Source organism: Benincasa hispida, chromosome 8 (genome assembly GCF_009727055.1).
Source record: "Benincasa hispida cultivar B227 chromosome 8, ASM972705v1, whole genome shotgun sequence".
In the NCBI taxonomy this organism is placed as follows: domain Eukaryota; kingdom Viridiplantae; phylum Streptophyta; class Magnoliopsida; order Cucurbitales; family Cucurbitaceae; genus Benincasa; species Benincasa hispida.
Window position 1 is genome coordinate 64,998,228 of NC_052356.1, and position 21,392 is coordinate 65,019,619.

The following is a 21,392-nucleotide window of genomic DNA, read 5'->3' on the forward strand; positions in this document are numbered from 1 at the left end:
ATTTTATGACCGCAACTTTACTTTACCACAATTTTACTTTACCGCAACTTTAAATACTTGTATAAACACAACTTTTATTAATTGAAAAACCCCTGGTCGCATATATCACAAACATAACACATTAACTAAGCAATCCCTATGTTCGACCTCGGATCACTTCGAGAAACTTGCGTTGGAATTATACTTGGTTTCAACGCAAGGAAACTTGTGACAACGCATAGCATACTACGAGCATTTAGTTAATAACGCATACATTTAGATGTAGTATCGCATAAAGTCTGAATAAGCATAACACATTATCCACATTCCATTTCCATTCCAAGTTAACAAGTTTATGGCAACATGAGCTTGCATGATTCACATTCATCATTATCCATATTTGTCCACATGCTTATATTTAGACAACATAAAAAACTGCATACCAAGTTTATGATGATAAAGATATAAAATTTTCGTTACAAATTTATGGCGTCGTTGCCAGGGATTGGTAACGGTTAATGTTGACTATGTTTGTGATATTTTGCAGGACAGATCTCTTTGTACTGGCCGTTTATCGCGGAGAGCAGTCTGACAGTTTATGAGTATTGGGACTGACCCAAAGATCGAGCGTACATTTTGTGCAAAGGCACGCCAAAACCGAGCGAGGTGAAAGAAGGCCAACATGGAAGATAATAATAATGATAATGTGGCACCTAAAGTAAATCAGAGGTGGGACGACCAGTGCAAGATCCCGTTTTTCTTGCGACTGATCGCAACATTCTGATGAGAAACTATGCGACACCCAATCTGTATGATTTTTCGCCCGAAATTTCAAGACCGATAGTTGAGGAGAACGCAAGATTCGAGATTAAATCGGTCATGCTTCAAATGATTCAGAATGCGGGGCAGTTTGGTGGTCTACAAGATAAGGATCCATATGCCCATCTGACCAGTTTCGTCGAGATGTGCGACAACTTCTCTATACTTGGTGTTACCCCATAAGGTATCAGGCTATATCTCTTCCCTTACACCTTGAGGGATGAGGCCAAGAGGTGGGCTCATTCACTGGAGCCAAATGAGATTACTTCATGGGATCAGTTGGTTGAGTGATTTATGAAGAAGTTCTTCCTTTCGACTGTCAACACAAGGCGACGGAAGGACGTGTTAAACTTTAAACAGATGGATAACGAGACCCTTAGCACCGCCTGGGTGCGATTCAGAAAACTGGTGAAGAATTGTCCGCATATTGTGATACCCGATTGCGTCCTGATGGAGACCTTTTATAATGGCCTAAATAGATCAACGCAGGTTGTTACTGATGCCTCCGTGACAGGAGGTTTTATGGATAAGACATATATTGAGGCCAAGGTCATCCTTGACCGCATCTCACGAAATATGGATGACTGAGTTGATGATGGATACGGAGGAAGAGGCTCTGAAAGAAGAAGAAATGAAACTGCCATTGTCCCTGCGGAGACAATGACTACTTTGGCCGCCCAAATGGCCGCAGTAACCTCTATCCTCCAGTCGATGGCGCTTAATCAAGGTGCCCTCTCCCAAACAACATTGCAACCCAATGTGTTGACATAAGTGGCCACAATTAGTTGCGTTAATTGTGGAGGAGGCCATGCAGTAGAAATGTGCCCATCGAACATGCAGCAAGTATGTGCAATCCAGAACAACCCCTACAGTAACACATATAATCCTAGTTGGAGAAGTCACCCTAACTTCGGTTGGGGAGGGAATTAAAACCAAGGTGGGCCAAGTAACCATCAGAATAGCAATTCAGGGAATCGAGGAAACCCTCCACCTTTTCACCACAATCAGAATCAGGGTTAATAGAGACAATCGCACAATCTATAACCCTCATCTTCAAACACCTCTTGTAATTCATTTGAGGCCCTGCTCAAGTAGTACATGGATAAAAATGATGCAGTGATGCAGGCGCAACATCTTTAATAAGAAATTTGAAGATTCAAGTGGGGCAGCTGGCATCCAAACTTCAAAATAGAACACCTAGAACGTTGCCCAGCAATTCTGAAGCCCTGGGATCACATAGAAAGGAGCAATGTCCCTGAAGACATTGGGCAGGAAAGCTGGACCGCTTGCGGAGGTGTGGATTGTGTTCATCAAAGAAAACTATCTTCCGGTCCATATCTCAATTCTATTTACCTGCTTTCTTTACTGCTTTCTTTACTGCTTTCTAAATTGCATTATTTAATGCTTATTAGAATTAGCCTTTAATGCTTTCTGTATTTTCCTTCAATTTAATTCATTAGTATCTTTCCATGTCATGTTCAATTCCTTTAATTTGTAGGCATTAGTAGCGATGTTCTTAATATGTTTGTGAATGACTGGATGAAAAGTTGAACACCGCAAAGTCTTTTCGACTTGCGTTATTGATGAATTAAAAAGAAAAATAAAAATTGGTATATAACGCGATGATGGGTGCATTCCATGTTAACAGATACACTTTGCGTCCATTACACCCAAATACATTGCGTTGAGGGGTGTGTTATGCTCGTATGTGTTCTTTGCCCGTCCTTAGCGAAGATGCACTATGTTGAGGTAGTGTTGCGCTGGTAGAAATACTGTGCGCCCGTCCTCTAGAAATGTGTTGAGTTAAGGGTTGTGTTGTGGGAATACATGCGTTGTTGCCCGTCCTCAGCAAAAATGTATTTGCGTTAATGGAAGCACGGTGTAATTTTTAATCGTGCACTCGTCTGGATCAAATTCAAAAGATAACTGCAATTCATTATTTTTCTAGGTTTAATTAAATTCTTTGATTCTTTGTACAAGAAAAAAAATTTATGCATTGCGATATCTGTAATTACTTGTATAATTAGTTAATTTTCAATACAACTGAGTAGCAATTCTCTCTATATGCTTGTGCCTCTTCTTTATCATCCTTTGTCAACTTTGCGATATTCTTGATCTCTCCTTTTGTGTTATTCATTGTGCTGCCATGATGTATAATAGGCATATACTTAGTAACATTTCCCATACTTTATATTTTCTGACTAACACTTAGTTTATTCATGGCTATAGCAATACTTTACCTTTTATCTTTCAAAATTCTGCTCAAACCTTCTTTTTGAAATTTTGTCTAAGTGTTTGTCTATTCTGTCCAACCAATCCAATGAGGACCTTACATACCTTTAAATTTGGGGGTGGGGAAGTTCTTAGCATATGAGATCAAGTGATGCGGTCATTAAGAAAAATGCGGTCATCATTTCAAAAAAAAAAAAAATGAGAAAGCCAAAACGAAGGTGGGTTTCCAAGAACAACGCAAATGAAAAGAAAAAAATGAGAAAGAAAAAGAATGCAAGAGACAACTCCTCTGAAAATCATGAGTTAAAGTTGAGATTGGCACACAACCGTAGTTGGATGTTCGTATGACACCTGTGGGAACAAGCCAAAACAAAGGGTGTCACCATGATCAACAGTCTTTAATAAATGACGCAAAGTTTGACCACTGCATCCAGACACATAAAGTAGTTTTGACAAGAAGAGCTAAACTAATTTTTAAAGCTAGAAAAGCATTTTTGAGCAGAAATTTGTAGTATAGAAGAATAAAGTAGGGCGTTGTTAGGAATTTTCAAGGATAGAAAGAAATTGAGATGTTAAGTAATGTGCTTAGGTGGAGCATTCGGAGCATCCAATCGACGCAAAATGTAGGATAGGAATTGAGCATTATTGCCTTAGTAGAAGATATACTTGAGGATAAGCATATATCTAAATTTGGAGGTGTGATAACTTGTAGAAAAACAAATTATTTATACTGCTTTATTTAGATATTGCGGCCAAAAGAAAGGAAATTTGCGTCAATTGTATGGAAATTAGCTAAGAAATGGAAGAATTGTAAATTTTCGTCAATACACCCACTGACACCATTGCGATGGTAGAAAAGGATGTTTCCATTCTGTTTTGTAGGAAATCAAGTCACCGCATGCGTCCATGGCTCAAGATAAAAAGAACTACGCATCTACGTCGCATTGCATCCATCATTCAGGAATGAATAGACGATCAACGCAATGACGGTGCATGTCACAATCGATCAAGAGCTAAGCGATTACCGAAATCTCAACCACATGTGGTAATAAAAAACAACACCGCATACAGGCAAATGATCGAAGATGCAAAAGAGCAACGCAATTGCAGAGGATCCATACACGTGTACAGCTGACCGTTGTGCATTTCTAATGGGATTGATTGCGTAATAGAAGGAATATTCGCTCCACAATTTTCGGAATTGCCATAACAATGAAGTGGGGTCCACACTGTTGAGAGTCAAAGTTGAGCCTATAAATAGCCTCTGAAATTCTATGAGAAGATATACTTGATACGGGCATATTTTGTTATTTGTATACTGAGAGAGATTGGTCTGAAGATCCTAATCGGAGAAGATCCGAGAAGATATGAGAGATAAGGCCGAGAGGTGAGTCTCAGGGTAAATCCTTTCAATCCCCACTATTGAAGCTCTGTACCAAGGTCATTTCTACTGAACAAGCAAGCCTGAGAGGGAAGCTCTTCTCTTCATTCCTTCCATACGCAGACAAGCAAATCCACCATCCAGATATGTGTCAAGACGTTGGCACTCTTCTGTATTTGTTGCTATCTCTTTATCATCAATTGTATTCATCTTCTTAGTCTATCATTCACACCACGTATCAGACGCTAAATATTAGTATTGAATGCCATGATCATTTCCATCTCCATCTTTTTGTCTATTCCCGTTCATCTGTAATTCTCTTTCTTCATGATGTCTTCTTAATCCCCTGGTAATTAGCATGAATGTAACAAGTAAATTAATCTGTGTTAAGAAAATAAATATGGTTAGCTAAAGCATGTTAGACGACATCTTCACCTGTGAGAGCAGAAGTGAAGATGCCATTCCTCCTGTCGAGAGAAGGTTGGAAGAATGCGTTAACTAAAGCGAGAAGTACTTCCAGAGATGGAAGCAACCTTGCATTCATTACGTTCATCCCTGTTTCACCACAGAGATGTGGAACATGACCGATCATCGAGAGGTGTACGCCAAGGGAAAGCAGAATCGTAGTTATGTCTTTAACGCAATTAATACCTTGCGATGTTTATACTAGTTATCTTTTCTATTTCTATTTCATACATAAAGACTTGCCACTGCATAACACGACCCTTTGTATAATCTTCACAGTCAGTCTCAAACTAAGTATCATGTATCTTGTATCCTATATCTTGTATCATCATAACTTAGGTTTACTTTTATCGTACTTTATTTTATGACCGCAACTTTACTTTACCGCAATTTTACTTTACCGCAACTTTAAATACTTGTATAAACACAACTTTTATTAATTGAAAAACCCCCGGTCGCATATATCACGAACGTAACACATTAACTAAGCAATTCCTGTGTTCTACCTCGGATCACTTCGAGAAACTTGCATTGGAATTATACTTGGTTTCAACGCAAGGAAACTTGTGACAACGCATAGCATACTACGAGCATTTAGTTAATAACGCATACATCTAGATGTAGTATCGCATAAAGTCTAAATAAGCATAACACATCATCCACATTCCATTTCCATTCCAAGTCAACAAGTTTATGGCAACATGAGCTTGCATGATTCACATTCATCATTATCCATATTTGTCCACATGCTTATATTTAGACAACATAAAAAACTGCATACCAAGTTTATGATGATAAAGATATAAAATTTTCGTTACAAGAATGGCCAGATTGCCAACTCAACATGCCTACCTTTTTGGGAACTTGTCTGATTTGGGAGCTGGGAACTCAGTTACACAAGATGGAATTCACTCCTTTCCTGAAGCAGGGGTAAGTAGATAAATTGCTCCCGTAAGGGCTGATTCCGGGGCTTGATCATAGTGGTCACAACTTCTCTTTGGAAGAGATGACTCAGTCATAGTAGGACTATGATTTATGTTCATTAAAGGGATCAATGGTTGATGACATAATTTTTAATCTAAGCTACAAGTCCTTGCCATAAACTTGTAATGTAGATTTTATGCAATGATATGCGATACTACTTCTAGGTTGGGTGCCGCGTAGTTCCTTATGGGAATGTTACGATCAGCGGCGAGGAAGACTGGGTCCTGAGCTAGCCGTACCACCCATTGATTTCCTATGGGTACCGTGTTGTCATTATTATCTGCTATATCTGCTGCTCTCTTTTGCCTTGCTCGATTCTAGCGTCCCGTGCGCGAAAGGTTCGCTCGATCTCTGGGTCAGCTACAAATTTTGGTTCGACACCAGAGCTCATAAGCTGTCAGACTGCTCTCCGCGTTGAACAACCAATACAAAGAGATCTATCCTACAAATACCAAAAACACACTCAAACAATAAACCGTTAACCAATCCCTTGGCAACAGCGCCACAAACTTGATGACATAATTTTTAATCTAAGCTACAAGTCCATGCCATAAAATTGTAACACAAATTTTATGCAATGATATGCGATACTACTTCTAGATATGCGTTAATAATGAATGTTCTTGTAGTATGCTATGCGTTGTCACAAGTTTCCTTGCATTGAAACCAAGTATAATTTCACCGCAAGTTTCTCGGTGTGATCCGAGGTCGAACACAGGGATTGTTTTAGGTTAATTGCATTATATTTGTGATACATGTGACCAAGGGTTTTTCAATTTAATAAAGAGGTTGTTTGTACAGGTATTTAAAAATGCGATAAAGTAAAGGTAAGGGATAAAGTAACGTTAAGCAATAAAAATGCGGTAATAAAGTAAATTGCGGTAAAATAAACCTAAGCTATGATGATACAAGATACAAGTTTCATGATACAAGATACTGAGGGTGAGACTGACTGTGAAAAATCTACAAAGATCGTGTTATGCGGTGGCAAGTCTTATGTGTGAAACAGAAAGAGAAAAGATAATTAGTACAAACATCGCAAGTTCCTTAATTACAATAAAGGCATAAGTACGGTTCCGCTTTTCCCTTGGCGTACACCTCTCAGTGATCGGCCATGTTCCCACATCTCTGTGGTGAAACAAGGACGAACGTAATGAACGCAAGGTTGCTTCCATCTCTGGAAGTACTACTCGCTTTAGTTAATGCATTCTTCTAACCTTCTCTCGATAGATCAGAATGGCATCTTCACTTTTGCTCTCACAAGTGAGGATGCCATCTAGCATGCCTTAGCTAAACGCATTTATCTCTTTATCATAGATTAATTACTCGTTTAATTCATATTAATTACCAAGGGATTAAAAAAACTTCATGGAGAAAAGGATTAATGGAGGAATGAAAATAGACAGAGAAGTGGAAATGGAAATGATTGAGACATTCAATAAAACTATTTAGCGCCTAATACATGATTTGTGAATGAAGAGATTAAGAAGATGAAATACAGTTGATGAATAGAGTTAAAAACAAATAAAAATGAGCGCCAACATCTTGGCACTGATTTGGATGGAGATTTGCTTGCCGATGTGGATGGATCGTGTGGAAGGATGAACTTCCCTCTCAGGCTTGCTGAACCGGTAGAAGGGATCTAAGTACAGAGCTTCTCGGCAAGGATCTGGCAGAATTGCACTGAGACTCACCTATCGGCCTTGTCTCTTCTATTCCTGAATTTTTTTCGATCAGTACTCAGCTCAGCCTCTCTCTTAGTAATCTAGCATCAACTAGCCCTCGTATCAAGTATAACTTCTCTGAATTCTATGGGGGTATTTATAGGTGAAAAGCTTTGACTCTTGGCTTGTGGACCCCACTTATTGTTATGGAAATTCCAAAGATGGAGGAATAAATATTCCTTCTGTTATGCAATCAGATCATCAAATCTGCACAACGGTTAGTTGTACACGTGTCACAATCATCCGCATTTGCGTCGCTCAGCTGCATCTTTCGATCGGACGCTCGCATGCGGTGTTGTTTTTATTACTGCATGTGGTTGAAATTCAGCTCGGGATCGACTGTTGCATTGCACCGTCATTGTGTTGATCATCTCTTCATTGTGGTTTGATGGGCGCAATATGACGAAGATATGTTATTCAGTTTCTCGTTGAGCCTTGATCGCAAGTGGTGACTTGGTTTCCTGCAAAACAGAATAGAAATATCCTCTTCTACCATCTTGATGATGTTAATGGATGTAATTGCGATAATTCATAATTATTGTATTTCTGAGCTAATTTTCATACAATCGACGCATATTCCTTCACTTTTGGCCACAATATCTAGATAAGGCAACATAAATAACTTGTATTTCTACAAGTTCTCAGTGGTACTTAAGAAGTTAGATGTAATTACAGGGGCATAACGGTTACTGGCCGAGCTATACTTACGAGCGATCTGTGAAGGGTTATCATACTATTGACTGGTTAAGATGGACACATAATATATCTATAGTAAGGATATTTCAACTATCGGTCTTTAGCGGAGTACTTGATAGTTAACAGATGGTAGATCCCGTGACTAAAGAGTTTAGTTGTTTATTCACGTATCGTTGGAGCTTCGAGCTACAAGTTCATAAGATCCCCTTGGTAGCTCAATGGATTCAAGTTGAGAATCAGTTCTTGGCGTTGATTAGAAATGTTCAAATTGACAAGAGGTAATTTGATTATATATGATATGATCAGTGTGGTGTATGAGATACATCAAGTGGAGGATTAATGTAAATGAGATTTACATTAAGTTTCATGAAAGAGAAAAAAAGCTATGGTTTATATGTTTCATGAGATGAAATATTAAAACTATAGGTTATAAATATAGTATGGTAAGTTAGTTATCATTTATATTTATAATAATATTAATTATTGGATAATTATCTCTTTTTCTCTAATAGCCAATTGAGTGGGAGGTTATTGGTGGTTTCATGGCAATCGTGAGATAAAAGGAAAAATGTTTTCCTAAATTTACAAGGTTAATGAAAGAGTTTCCATTCTCGAAAATTACCCATAGAAATGTTGTCAAGTAAATACGATTTACTAAACGACAGTTTGGAGTGACTAGACGATCGTGGAGTGTTTCTATACGATAGACACTCAGCTGGCCGATGAGCTAAACGACCGCATAGCTTTTGTTAAACGATTGGGCATCATCTATATGATAGACCTTTTCCATCTCCCACTTGCTCAATCATTTACACGATTGTTCTCCGCCGGTTTCTGCCTCTTACCAACTCCACGTAAAGCTCAATTGCTGGATTCTCACATCGAGAATACCGAGGTAGCCATTATGGTTGTGTCATATTCAACTCAACACTGTCGAGGTTTTGTGGAGGCCGTTCGTTGCGTTCGCTATGTTTGTGATCTGGGTGATCATTGTGTTCGAGATTGCTGTGGATCATGTAGTGTAGCAGTCGAATTTTTCGAGCGTTCGTGGTTGTCGTCTTGATCGAGGGATCTTGAAGATGAGTCTTCAAAGGTATGTTAATTCTATCCCTTGATCTGTAGAAAAACATGTTGTAATTTCGGTTTTGCACATAGCCTGTTGTTTCTGTTTGTGACTGTAATTATGTATGTTCGAATACGATTGAAATTTGGAATGATCCTTTCACTGCTCATGGAAATCCTCATGTCCGATTTCCTTAAATTGGTATCAGAGTCAGGTTGTTCTGATATTCCAAATTTCACTTTTATTTTGAACTTCTTTTACAGTCGTGGTGGGTTTTCTACATTGCATTTAATTGTTAAATGTGTTTGTGGATGGCATTGATGGATGTTTACGGGTTAATTGCCTCTATTTCAAGCTCTCTTTAAATTACAAAGTGTTAATTTGTAAGAGCCCTTGTGTTTTTGGGCATAATTAACATGCTATCGATTATGTAATTCAAAGTGTTTGAGTTAGTCGAGTAGTTCGTGACGAAGTTTCGAGCATGGAGATGCAGTTCTCAGCGAAGAAGAAAACCAAGAGTTGGTCATGTCGTGTAGCCTCAGGTAAACAATTTTTTGGATTTAACTAAACGATCGTGTGGATTTTCCTATACGATCGTGTAGTATTTACTAAACGATAATTTAGTTAATGCTAAACGATGGGGTAATTTGTTTACTCTATTGCATAGCGTTGGTTGCCCGATCACGGAGACGCTAGAGGTAGACGATCTTAGTGGGAGCATTTGATGTTCATCGTTTAGAAGAAGGCGTGAGCTAAACAATCCTGTAGTTAACATGCTCATCGCATAGTCACCGACTACACGATCACGCGGTATACGATACGAAGGCGCTCGCTCAGCGATCATTTAGACAATCTTGCTTCATCGCATCATAGTCGTTTAGACAATCGTATAAGGCTTGCATTGTGCGCGACGCGCTAGACGATCGAGTACCTCGTGCTTCTTTGCATAGTAAAAGGTACACGATCGTTACTAGACGATCGTTTAGCTTTGGAAGCGTAGGTAAATGATTGAGCAAAGAATTTTTTCTTTCATGTAGGTAATCGCGAGGTGTTTGGTGCACAATCAATGGAGATGCGTTGCTCCGCCCGAATGGTTCAAGACCCGGTTCACCTGTTTGAATCGGAGACTCCTTGTTTTTGTAATAATTAGCTTTAGTTTTGAGGATTTGAGACAATTTTACCCGGTTCCTCAACATTTGTTTATTATACATGTGATGTATGTAGTTTATATGGCAAAATTTTGACATATAGTTTCGAAACCCACAATCATTTATGCATCATGTATTATAAGTGTTATAATATTGCATGATGAAATTATATGAAAGCATGCGCATGCATCATGAAAATATAAGAGTTATATTTTGCATGTAGTGAGCATTATCATGCATCATCTTTATATTATAATCATCATAGTATAAGGGTGAATGGAAGCATGTTGTGCTTGATTCGTTGCTTGTTTGTATAAGAGTTATATAAAAAGGTAGCAATGAATGAAAAATGCATTGAGCATTACACTTAGGCTGTTTATAAACCTTATGAATGCCTTGTATGTGTTTAGCTATGCATTGTGGTTGACTTTGGTTGTTTCCAGTTATAAGTGTTATAAAGGAAATTAGAACTAAAATTGATAAGAAAGAGTTGCATGCGGACTTAGGATGAACTCATGTTTTAAAAGGGTTTTAAAATTGGATTGAAATAGACCTAAGTTCAAAGGTTCTAATGGGATTAGTAACCTAGTTTAATATTTTTTAAATCGGTTTAATAGAATTAAATTGATTGGCATAAAGGTTAAAATTGTATTAAATCTATCTATAAGGGACCTTTTGTCTAAGGCGGGTTCTATCTAGGCTGAGGTTCTTAAGCTGACGGAAATAGAACACCCCTACCTGGGAATCTACCTAGAAAGATGAATTAGATAGATTTTCTGCAAGCATATGACAATTGGTCAAAGACTCTGTTAAAGAGTTTAATGGACGATGATCAAAAGTTGTTTCAACTATCCAAGGTAAAAGTTACTCTTGGGAAAACCTAAACAGTCACTTAGTTAAAATTCTTAGCCGTGTTTTTTCTAAGTAAGCTAAACCCTAGGTAATAAAATGCTCAATGGGAGGAAGAGATGTATCTGATATGTCTATGATTCCACTCACGTTTCTCCCTGAATGTTCACACCGTGAGATTCATGTTTGGCCTCGTGGTGCCTTAGGAGCATCCCCCTTCGGATGGTGTTTGCATGAGTCAATATCAAGGTGGACAGAGAGAGTGTTTATAGTAAATGGGTGAAGGGTGTGTGTAAACACGTCCTACAGTCTCTGTCATTGATTCACACCGTGAGATCATTCTATACTCCCTCATGGCGCCTTAGGTGCATCCCTTTTTGGATAGGTTTTGTGCAGTTGGTCAAGATCAAAGTGAACTCTAGAAATGGATAGGATCGCTTTAGGTTTTTCCCCAATCGGATTGGCTACTTAAGGCAGATCTCTAAGGCCTAAAATGGGCGGGCTACTGATGCAGTATTTTACGTAGTGGAAATATGGATGATATGCGCTGATGGAATTACGTTGTGCACTCAAGTTTCCCCAGCGGAATTCAAGTGTAAATTCCTCTAAGTTTCCTAGTAAGTCCAGGGTCAAACACAGGGACTTTCGAAAATAGATTGCATTGGTAATTTTGATGAAAACTTTGCGGTTACCGAGTAAATAAATAAAGTGTTGGTTTGTTGTTTGCATTGATGAAAAATAAATAACAAATGCGGCGGAGTTTGAAAAGAGTTGGTAAACGGGAAATGCGATGAATATGCGGTGAACGGGTTGAGAATGGTTTCATCTAACACTCCCTAGAATGTGTTCATGCTTGCGATCATGTAACATGCATACAATAGTAAACCACCTCTCGGTGCGAATACCACAGCTTCTAAGGCTAGAATGTATGCGATATATATGCGATAAGTCTATAGGGTCTACACATATACCTCTATTCCTATTTATGCGATGATGAAATGACATCCACACAAATATGCGACCACAAATATCATACCTATTCCTAGGGTGCATGTGATACAGTGTTGACAAACAGAGCTTATCTCTAAGTCCCTATCTCTTGTTTATGCAAGCCTAATCTTGCTCTTTTGAGTCCAGATTCTAACCTAGCTCTCTCAAGACATTAGGTTCTTTCTTTAGACTTTCTCTCGAGTAATCCTAAAGGGTATTTTGCATAGCATAAAATAAGACAATCGCAAGCAATGAACTTCCTAGGTCATGTTAGCTTAGTTTTTCTCAACCCATTCAACTAGTTTAACTACTCATGCGTATTAAGAGAGTGAGTAGATGTAGAAATAGAACTTCCATTGAATAGATATGAAGATGTACAAATAACAATGCAAGTATAATAAAGAGCCTGGTAGCAATTTCTTGCTGCCAGGCGTTTACACTATTTCTACTCGTGCTCTAAAGATATTCTCGCTCTCGCGAGAATCGGCCCACTCTCTGCTCTTATGCCCCAAGGTTCTCTCTCGAGTTTTCCTGAGTGATCTTCGGCGCCACCACTCTTCTCTTGTTCCACCTTAAAATGGAAAGGAAATTATGAACAAAAGCAACTGGTTGTAAAAATAGTGAACCTCTTTTCTGAAGAATGCACTTGGTATTTATAGAGCATCCATGGTGAAAGGCGGCTTTTCTCTCCCGGTTGTACAAATGGGACAACTTTAATTCCTGATTGACGCACCGAATGTTCGTTATTGATAAAGCTAAATGTACTTTGTGACCATTATCAGCTGTCAAATTAATTTGGATTCGATTGTCATCAGCTTTATGTACCATCGCTCTTAATTGGCCTTTCACCCAAATGCGCTCACCATGTTGCGCTGATTAAGTTGCGGCATTCCTTCTTAGGCGAATGTTTGCGAGAATGATCAACACAAAGCCTTGCAGTGAAGTTGCGCTCGACCAATGAATTCCTATGATCGCAATCTTTGTAATGCGTTGAAGCATGCGGGTCTTTTCCTTATAGACCTCCGAATTGTCCCGCATTGTGAATCATTTGAAGCATTATCGGCCTTATCTCAAAAGTTGCATTCTCCTCAACCATGGGTCTTGAAATTCCGGGCGAGAAGTTATAAAAATTTGGCGCCACATAGTTCCTCATTGGAATGTTGCGATCGGCCGCAAGAAATACAGGGTCTTTGTGCTGGCCAATTTTCCCTTTGATTCCCTTCGGGTGCCTCGTTATTATCTGCCATGTTAACTTTTCGCCTAACTTGGCCCTGATGTGCTCTTGTGCGAAAAATACACTTGATCTCTGGGTCAGCTTAGAATTTCTGGATCAACTCGTATACTCATAAACCGTCAGACTGCTCTTCGCAATAAACAACCAGTACAAAGATATCTGTTTCGCAAGATACCACAAAAGTATTCAACACTAACCGTTACCAATCCCCGGAAACGACACCATAAACATGGTACGCTAAAGATTTATCTTACATCATGTGGACAAATATGAATGTGAATGAATGAATCATGCAAGCTCATGTTGCCATAAACTTTATGACATAGAAATGGAATGTAGATGGAATGTTATGTTGTATTATCGCTTATGCACACTACTTCTAAATATGCGTTGTTAATGATAGGCTTGTCGTATGCGATAGAGTAATGCGTGTCACAAGTTTTCTTGCGTTGAAACCAAGTATAATTCCAACGCAAGTTTCTCAAAATAATCCGAGGTCGAACATAGGGATTGTTTTCGTTATTGCATTACTTTTGTGATACATGCGACCGATTTTTACAATTAATAAAGAATTGGTTTATACAAGAATCTAAAGTGTGATGAAAATAAAGTTGTGTTGATAAAATAAAGTTGCGTTGAAAATAAAATCCTAAACTAAGATGATACAAGATACAAGATACATGATACATGATAATGAGTTCGAGATTGACTGTGAAGTTATACAAAGGATCGTGGTATGCGATGGCAAGTCTTTATGGATGAATTAGAAATAGAAAGAATAAATAATAAAAACATCCCAAGTTGGTTAATTGCGTTAAAGATGCAACGATGGTTCTGGTTTCCCTTGGCGTACACCTCTCGGTGATTGGCCGCGTTCCCATATCTCTATGGTGAAACAGGGATGAACATGATGAATGCAATGTTGCTTCCATCTCTGGAAGTACTTCTCGCTTTAGTTAACGCATTCTTCCAACTCTCTCTCGATAGGTGGAATAACATATTCACTTCTACTCTCATAGGTGAAGATGCCGTCGAGCATGCTTTAGCTAAACTTAATTATTTCCTTAACAAAAATTAATTTACTTGCTTAATTCTTGCTATTTACCCAGGGAATTAGGAAAACATCATGGAGAAAATGGATTATGGATGAACGAAAATAGACAGAGAGATGTCAATGGAAATGATTATAACATTTAATACTAAGATTAAGCGTTTGATACATGGTGTGAATGAAAGATTAAGAAGATGAATACAAGTGATGAAATAGAGATAGAAACAATATAGAAATGTGTCAACGTCTTGACATAGATCCTGGATAGAGGTTTTGCTTGCCGGCGTGTGTGGTAGAAATGGAGAGGAGAGTTTCCCTCTCAAGCTTGCTCTTCTGGTAGAAATGACCTTCGTAATTCTACGGCGAGGTTCGGAAGGATTCTTTGCTCGGAGACTCACCTCTCAGCTTTGTCTCTTGATTATCCCGGATCTACTCTGGAAATCGCTTCAGACCAGTCTCCCTCTCAGATCAGTATATACACGTCTCTATGTATTTAAGTATATCTTTAAGTGAATTTGCAGAAACTATTTATAGGTGCAGCTTGGCTCTTTGACTTCGTGGTCCCCACTTTATGGTTATGGTAGTTTTTGAAATGGCGGAATGAATATTCTTTCTGTTACGCAATCAACCCGTCAGAAATGCACAACTGAATGCTGTACATCCGTCTAAATCGTCCGCAAATGCATTGCTCTTTACATCTTCGATCGATCACCGCATGCGGTGTTATTTTTTATTACCACATGTGGTTGAAACGTTGATTGTTAAGCTCTTGATCGATTGTCGCATGCGCCGTCATTGCGTTGATCATCTCTTCATTCTTGAATGATGGGCGTAATGCAACGTAGATGCGTTGTTTCTTTTATCTTTGAGCCATTAACACATGCGGTGACTGATTTCCTACAAAATAGAAATTGAAACATTTATTCTACCATTGCAATGGTATTAGTGGGTGTGTTGATGAAAATTTATAATTCTCGCATTTCTTAGCCAATTTCTATACTATTGACGCAACTTTTTTTCTTTTTGCCGCAATATCTAAATAAAATAGTATAAATAACTTGTATTTTTACAAGTTATCACACCCCCAAATTTAGATATATACTTGTCCTCAAGCATATCTTCTACTAAGGCAATATTATTCAGTTCTTATCCTAAATTTTGCGTCGATTGGTTGCTTCAAATGCTCCACCTAGGCAACATTACTTAACAATGCAATTTCTTTCTATCCTTGATAATTCATAAACATGCTCTACTTTATTCTTCTATACAACAAATCTCTACTAAAAAATTCCCTTCTAGTTTTAAAAAGAATGTTTACCTCTTCTTGCAAAAACAACTTGATGTGTCTTGAATGCGGTGGTCAGGTTGCGTTATTTTATTAGAGACTGTTGATCATGGTTACACCCTTTATTTTGGCTTGTTCCCACAGGTGTCATGCGAACATCCAACTACGGTTGTGTGCCAATCTCAACTTCAACTCTTGATTTTCGGCTAAGTATAGCTTTTGCTGGTCAGAGGAATTGTCTCTTATATTCTTTTATTTTAATCTCATTTTTTTTCTTTTTTCATATTGCATCATTCTTGGAAACCCACCTTCGTTTTGGCTTGCTCCCACGGGTGTCATGCGAACATCCAACTACAAGTAGGTTCCTTTCACAACTAACTCTTATCAGGTTAGGATTGTTTTGGAATTTCCCTTGCGCTGACATTGGAGTCTATATGAAAATTTTTATTTATTTATTATTATTATTATTATTTTTCCAATAAACGCATTTTTCTAGTGACTGCATCCACTTGATCGCATCTGCTCAGACCTTCCCCACCCCTAAATTTAGAGATGCACAAGGTCCTCATTGCGTTGTTTTGTACAGAATAGACAAACACTTAGTCAAAATTTTGAAAAGAAGGTTTGAGCAGAATTTTGAAGGATAAAAGGTGAAGCAGTGCTATTGCTACGACTTATCTAAGTGTTAGTAAGAAAATATAAAGTGTGGGAAATGTTACTAAGTGTATGCATATAAGTCATCATGGCAGCGCAATGAATAACAAAAAAGAAAAGATAAAGAAATCGCAATAATTGACAAAGGATGATAAAGAAGAGGCTAACGCATACTGAAAGAATTGTTACTCAATTGTATTAAAAATTAACCAAGTATACAAGGAATTACAAACAACGCAATACAAAATTTTTGCATGTACAAAGAATCAAGTAATAGCTTCTATACATAGAAAAATAATGAATTAAATTATCTTTTGTATTTGATTCAGACGGGTGCACGATTAAAAATTAACACCACGCTTCCATTAACGCAAATGCATCTTTGCAGAAGACGGGCAACAACGCATGTATCAACGCAACACACCCCTTAACTCAGTGCATTTCTAGAGGACGGGCGCACGATATTTCTACTGGCGCAACACTACCTCAACATAGTGCGTTTTCACTAAGGACGAACAAAAAATACATACGAGCGCAACAAACCCCTCAGCGCAATGCATTTAGGTTGGTTGAACGCAAAGTGTATCTTGTTATCACAAGATGCACCCATCATCGCAATGCATACCAATCTTTATTTTTCTTTTTAGTTCATCAAACACGCAAGTCGATAAGACTTTGCGGTGTTCATCGTTTTATTCAGTCATTAACAAAAATTTTAAGAACAACGCTACTAATGCATAAAATTAAAGAAATTAAACACAACATGGAAATACATAATTGAATTAAATTGAAAGAAAACACATGAAGCATTAAAGGCTAATTCTAATAAGAAGTAAATAATGCAATTTAGAAATCAGTAAATGAAAGTTGTAAAGAAAGCAATTAAACATAGATATAGGGATGTTGATTAAAAGAAGTTTTTCAGAGTTACCGCAAAAGCATCCCCGCAAGCGGTTAATCTCGCTTGCCTAAGTTGATGGTCTCCATGCGTCGATCCACGTCACCCCATAGTAGGGCTTAATTCGTTGACCATTGACTTTAAATGCGTCGTTCCCATCTCAGTTGTTAGCTCCACTGCGCCATGGGGAAAGATAATCTTGATGCGGAATGGCCCAAACCAACAGGACTTCAACTTCCCTGGAAACAATCGTAAACACGCGTTAAACAAAAGTACATGTTGATCCTCGAAGAATGTCCGGTTGTTTATGCGATCATCATGCCATTCTTGGTTCTCTCCTTATAGAGCTTGGCATTTTCGTACGCATTCATTCGCCACTCGACCAGCTGGTTCAATTGCAACTTTCAGACTTTCCCTGTGCTTGCTAGATCAAAGTTCAGCTTCTTGCTTGCCCACATTGCCTTGTGTTCCAACTCGAGAGGCAGATGACAAGCTTTTTCAAAGACCAATGCATAGGGGGACATGTAAATTGGAGTTTTGAAGGCAGTTCTATATGCCCACTGTGCTTCATCGAGCTTGGGTGACCAATCCTTCCTGGAGGTACTGACTACCTTCTCCAAGATAGTTTTGATCTTTCGGTTAGAAATTTCTGCCTGCCCATTGGTTTGTGGGTGGTATGCGGTTGAAACTCTGTGGCTAACATTAAACTTAGTCAACAGGTTAGTGATTATGCGGTTGATGAAATGTGAGCCCTTATCGCTGGTTAAGGCTCGGGGCGTCCCATATCGAGTAAAGATATTCTTCTTGAGAAATTTCTCCACCGTGGCCGCATCGTTCTTAGTACATGCCATGGCCTCAACCCACTTCGATACATAGTCAACCGCGACCAGGATGTATTGATGACCTTCTGAAGGCGGAAATGGGCCCATAAAGTCGATTCCTCAGATATCAAATAATTCAATCTCCAAGATTGAAGTCAAAGGCATTTCGTTTCTTCTAAACATGTTCCCTGTTCTCTGGCATTTATCGCACTGCACAACATGGGCATGGGCGTCCTTGAATAGTGTTAGCCAAAAATAGCCACTCTATAGGACTTTTACGGTGGTCCACTGCCCCCCAAAATGTCCTCCATAAGGGGACTCATGACAAAGCTCCAAAATGTGTTTGGCCTCATGCTCAGGAACGCATCGACGCAAGATATTATTAGGTCCAAGTCGATACAAAAAGGGGTCATCTCAGAAATAAAACTTGACATCATGTCTCAACTTCTTCTTCTGCTGGTACTGTAGTCTTCAGGTATTTGGCCGTAAACTATGAAGTTTACAATGTCCACATACCATGGAACATTAATGCATACCGACATCAACAGTTCTTCAGGGAATCTTTCCTCAATGACTTTTTCTTTCTCCTAAACCTCGCAATTTTCTAACCTTGACAGATGGTCAGCGACTTGGTTCTCGGCGCCCTTCCGGTCCTTGATCTCTAGGTCAAATTCTTGCAGGAGTAGTACCCACCTTATCAGTCTTGGTTTCGCATCTTTCTTTGTCATAAGGTATTTGATTGCAGAATGATTAGTATACACCACAACATTTTTCCCAATCAAGTACTGTCGAAATTTCTCTAGCGCGAATACCACTGCGAGCATTTCTTTTTCTGTGGTTGTATAATTTTCCTACGCATCATTCAACGTTTTACTAGCATAATATATAGGATGCAAAACCTTATCTTTGTGCTGACTGAAGACTGTGCCCACTGCATATCCACTAACGTCACACATCAACGCAAAAGGTTGCATCCAATCCAGCTCAATCAAAATGGGTGCAGTGATGAGCGCATTTTTCAGCGTGTCAAATGCTTCGGTGCATGCATCATCAAAATCATATTCACGATCAGCTTTGAGAAGCGCACTTAGGGGCCTTGCGATTTGAGAAAAGTTGCGGATAAATCTTCGATAAAACCCCACATGTCCCAGAAAACTCTTAAGTGTTTTCACATTGACTGGTGGTGGTAACTTGGAAATTGCATTAATTTTTGCTTGATCAACTTCCAATCCTGCCTTTGATATTTTGTGACCTAGGACAATTCCTTTTTCAACCATAAAGTGGCATTTCTCCCAGTTTAGAACAAGATTAGTTTCCACGCATCTCTTTAAGAATTTTTCAAGATTTGATAAACATGAGTCATAAGTATTGCCAAAAACTGAAAAATCATCCATAAATACCTCGACTGACTCCTCCAAGAAATCTGAAAAATATTGCCATCATACATCGTTGGAAGGTACCTGGTGCATTACAGAGTCCAAACAGCATGTGACAGAATGCAAATGTGCTGAATGGGCACGTAAAGGTTGTTTTATCTTGATCCTCCAGCGCAATCGAAATTTGGTTGTACCTTGAGTAGCCGTCAAGAAAACAAAAGAACTCGTTCCTCACAAGTCGTTCCAACATTTGATCAATAAACGAGAATAGAAAGTGGTCCTTCTTAGTGGCCAGATTTAATCTGCGGTAATCCATACATATTCTCCACCCTGTAGTTTTCCTTGTGGGAATTAACTCATTCTTGCTATTGGTGACGACTGTCAGTCCCCCTTTCTTTGGAACACATTGCACTGAGCTCACCCAGCTGCGGTTAGATATAGGGTAAATGACACCTACATCAAGCCACTTCACTATCTCCTTCTTCACAACCTCCCTCATCGTAGGGTTCAATCGACGTTGCCTTTCTATAGATCCTGTTTTTCCTTCTTCCAAATGAATCTTGTGCATGCAATACGAGGGACTGATTCCTCGAATGTCTGCCAAGGCCCATCCCAAAGCCTTTGCATTGTTTTTTAGGATTTGAATCAGCGCTTCCTTCTTCTCTTTACTTAGTGAGGCAGATATAATAATTGGTAAAGTGTTATTGCCTCCTAAATAAGCATATTTGAGGTGCACTGGCAACGGCTTCAACTCTAACATGGGTGGTTCTTTTAAAGATAGCTTAATACGTTGCGTTGTTCGTTCAGATAACTTGAGTGTTTCAAAATCTGACTCAATTTGAATTGCGGTGCAATTTTCCTCCTACATTGCGTCGATCCCAAAAACCTCGTCCTCCGATTCTTCTAGGGGCACGTGCCAAGGTTCTTCCTACAATTCCTCAACATATTGACAATTTTCCATATCACTCGGGTATTTCAACGCATTGAGAACGTTGAACTTAACTTGCTGATCGTCGACCCTGATGGTAAGTTCTCCTATTTGTACATCAATCAGTGCTTGCCCTGTTGCAAGAAATGGGCGACCCAAGATGATAGGCACCTCAACATCAGCTTCATAGTCTAATATGATAAAATCAGCAAGGAAGATGAACTTATCTACTTGCATAAGTACATCCTCTATTTTGCCCTCGGGATGCGTTATTGATCTATCGGTCAACTGCAATGTAATTGTAGTTGGTCTTGTGTTGCCGATATTCAACTTTTTGAAGATTGACAAGGGCATTAGGTTTATACTCGCCCCCAAATCACACAGCACATTTCTGACCTTCTTTCCCTCTATTGAGCAAGGCAATGTGAAACTCCCAGGATCTTTCATTTTGGTGGGGATGTTGTTTTGAAACAATGCACTGCACTCATATGTTAATGCAACTGTTTCATTCTCCCCGATCTTCCTTTTGTTCGCAAGTATGTCCTTGAGGAATTTCACATTGCTCGGCATTTGTTCCAAAGCTTCTATTAAGGGAATGTTAATATGTAGTTGTCAGAGAACATCCAGGAACCTCTGAAATTGCTTACTACCATCTTTCTTCTTCAGCCTGCACGGGAAAGGTGGAGGATCCTGCCGTACTTCCTGTTCAATTCGCTGTTCACTGAGGTTCTATTCTTGCTATGTTTTAGCAATTGGAGGTTGCGTTGATTTTGAATTTAAGGCTTGTTGAGATTCATTTCTTGTAAATGTACTTT

The 21,392-nt window shown here is 38.8% G+C and overlaps 1 protein-coding gene across 1 annotated transcript; it reads right to left on the reverse strand.

Moving 5' to 3' along the window:
• Window positions 1-20,577: 20,577 nt before the first annotated feature.
• On the reverse strand, window positions 20,578-21,147 carry LOC120084196. The gene has a single exon (XM_039040088.1). The coding sequence runs from the start codon at window positions 21,145-21,147 to the stop codon at window positions 20,578-20,580; it is 570 nt and encodes a 189-aa protein (XP_038896016.1).
• Window positions 21,148-21,392: the final 245 nt, after the last annotated feature.

Excerpts from the sequence above, each read along its gene's own strand:
- LOC120084196 (XM_039040088.1), bottom strand. The coding sequence starts at position 21,147 with ATGCCGAGCAATGTGAAATTCCTCAAGGACATACTTGCGAACAAAAGG.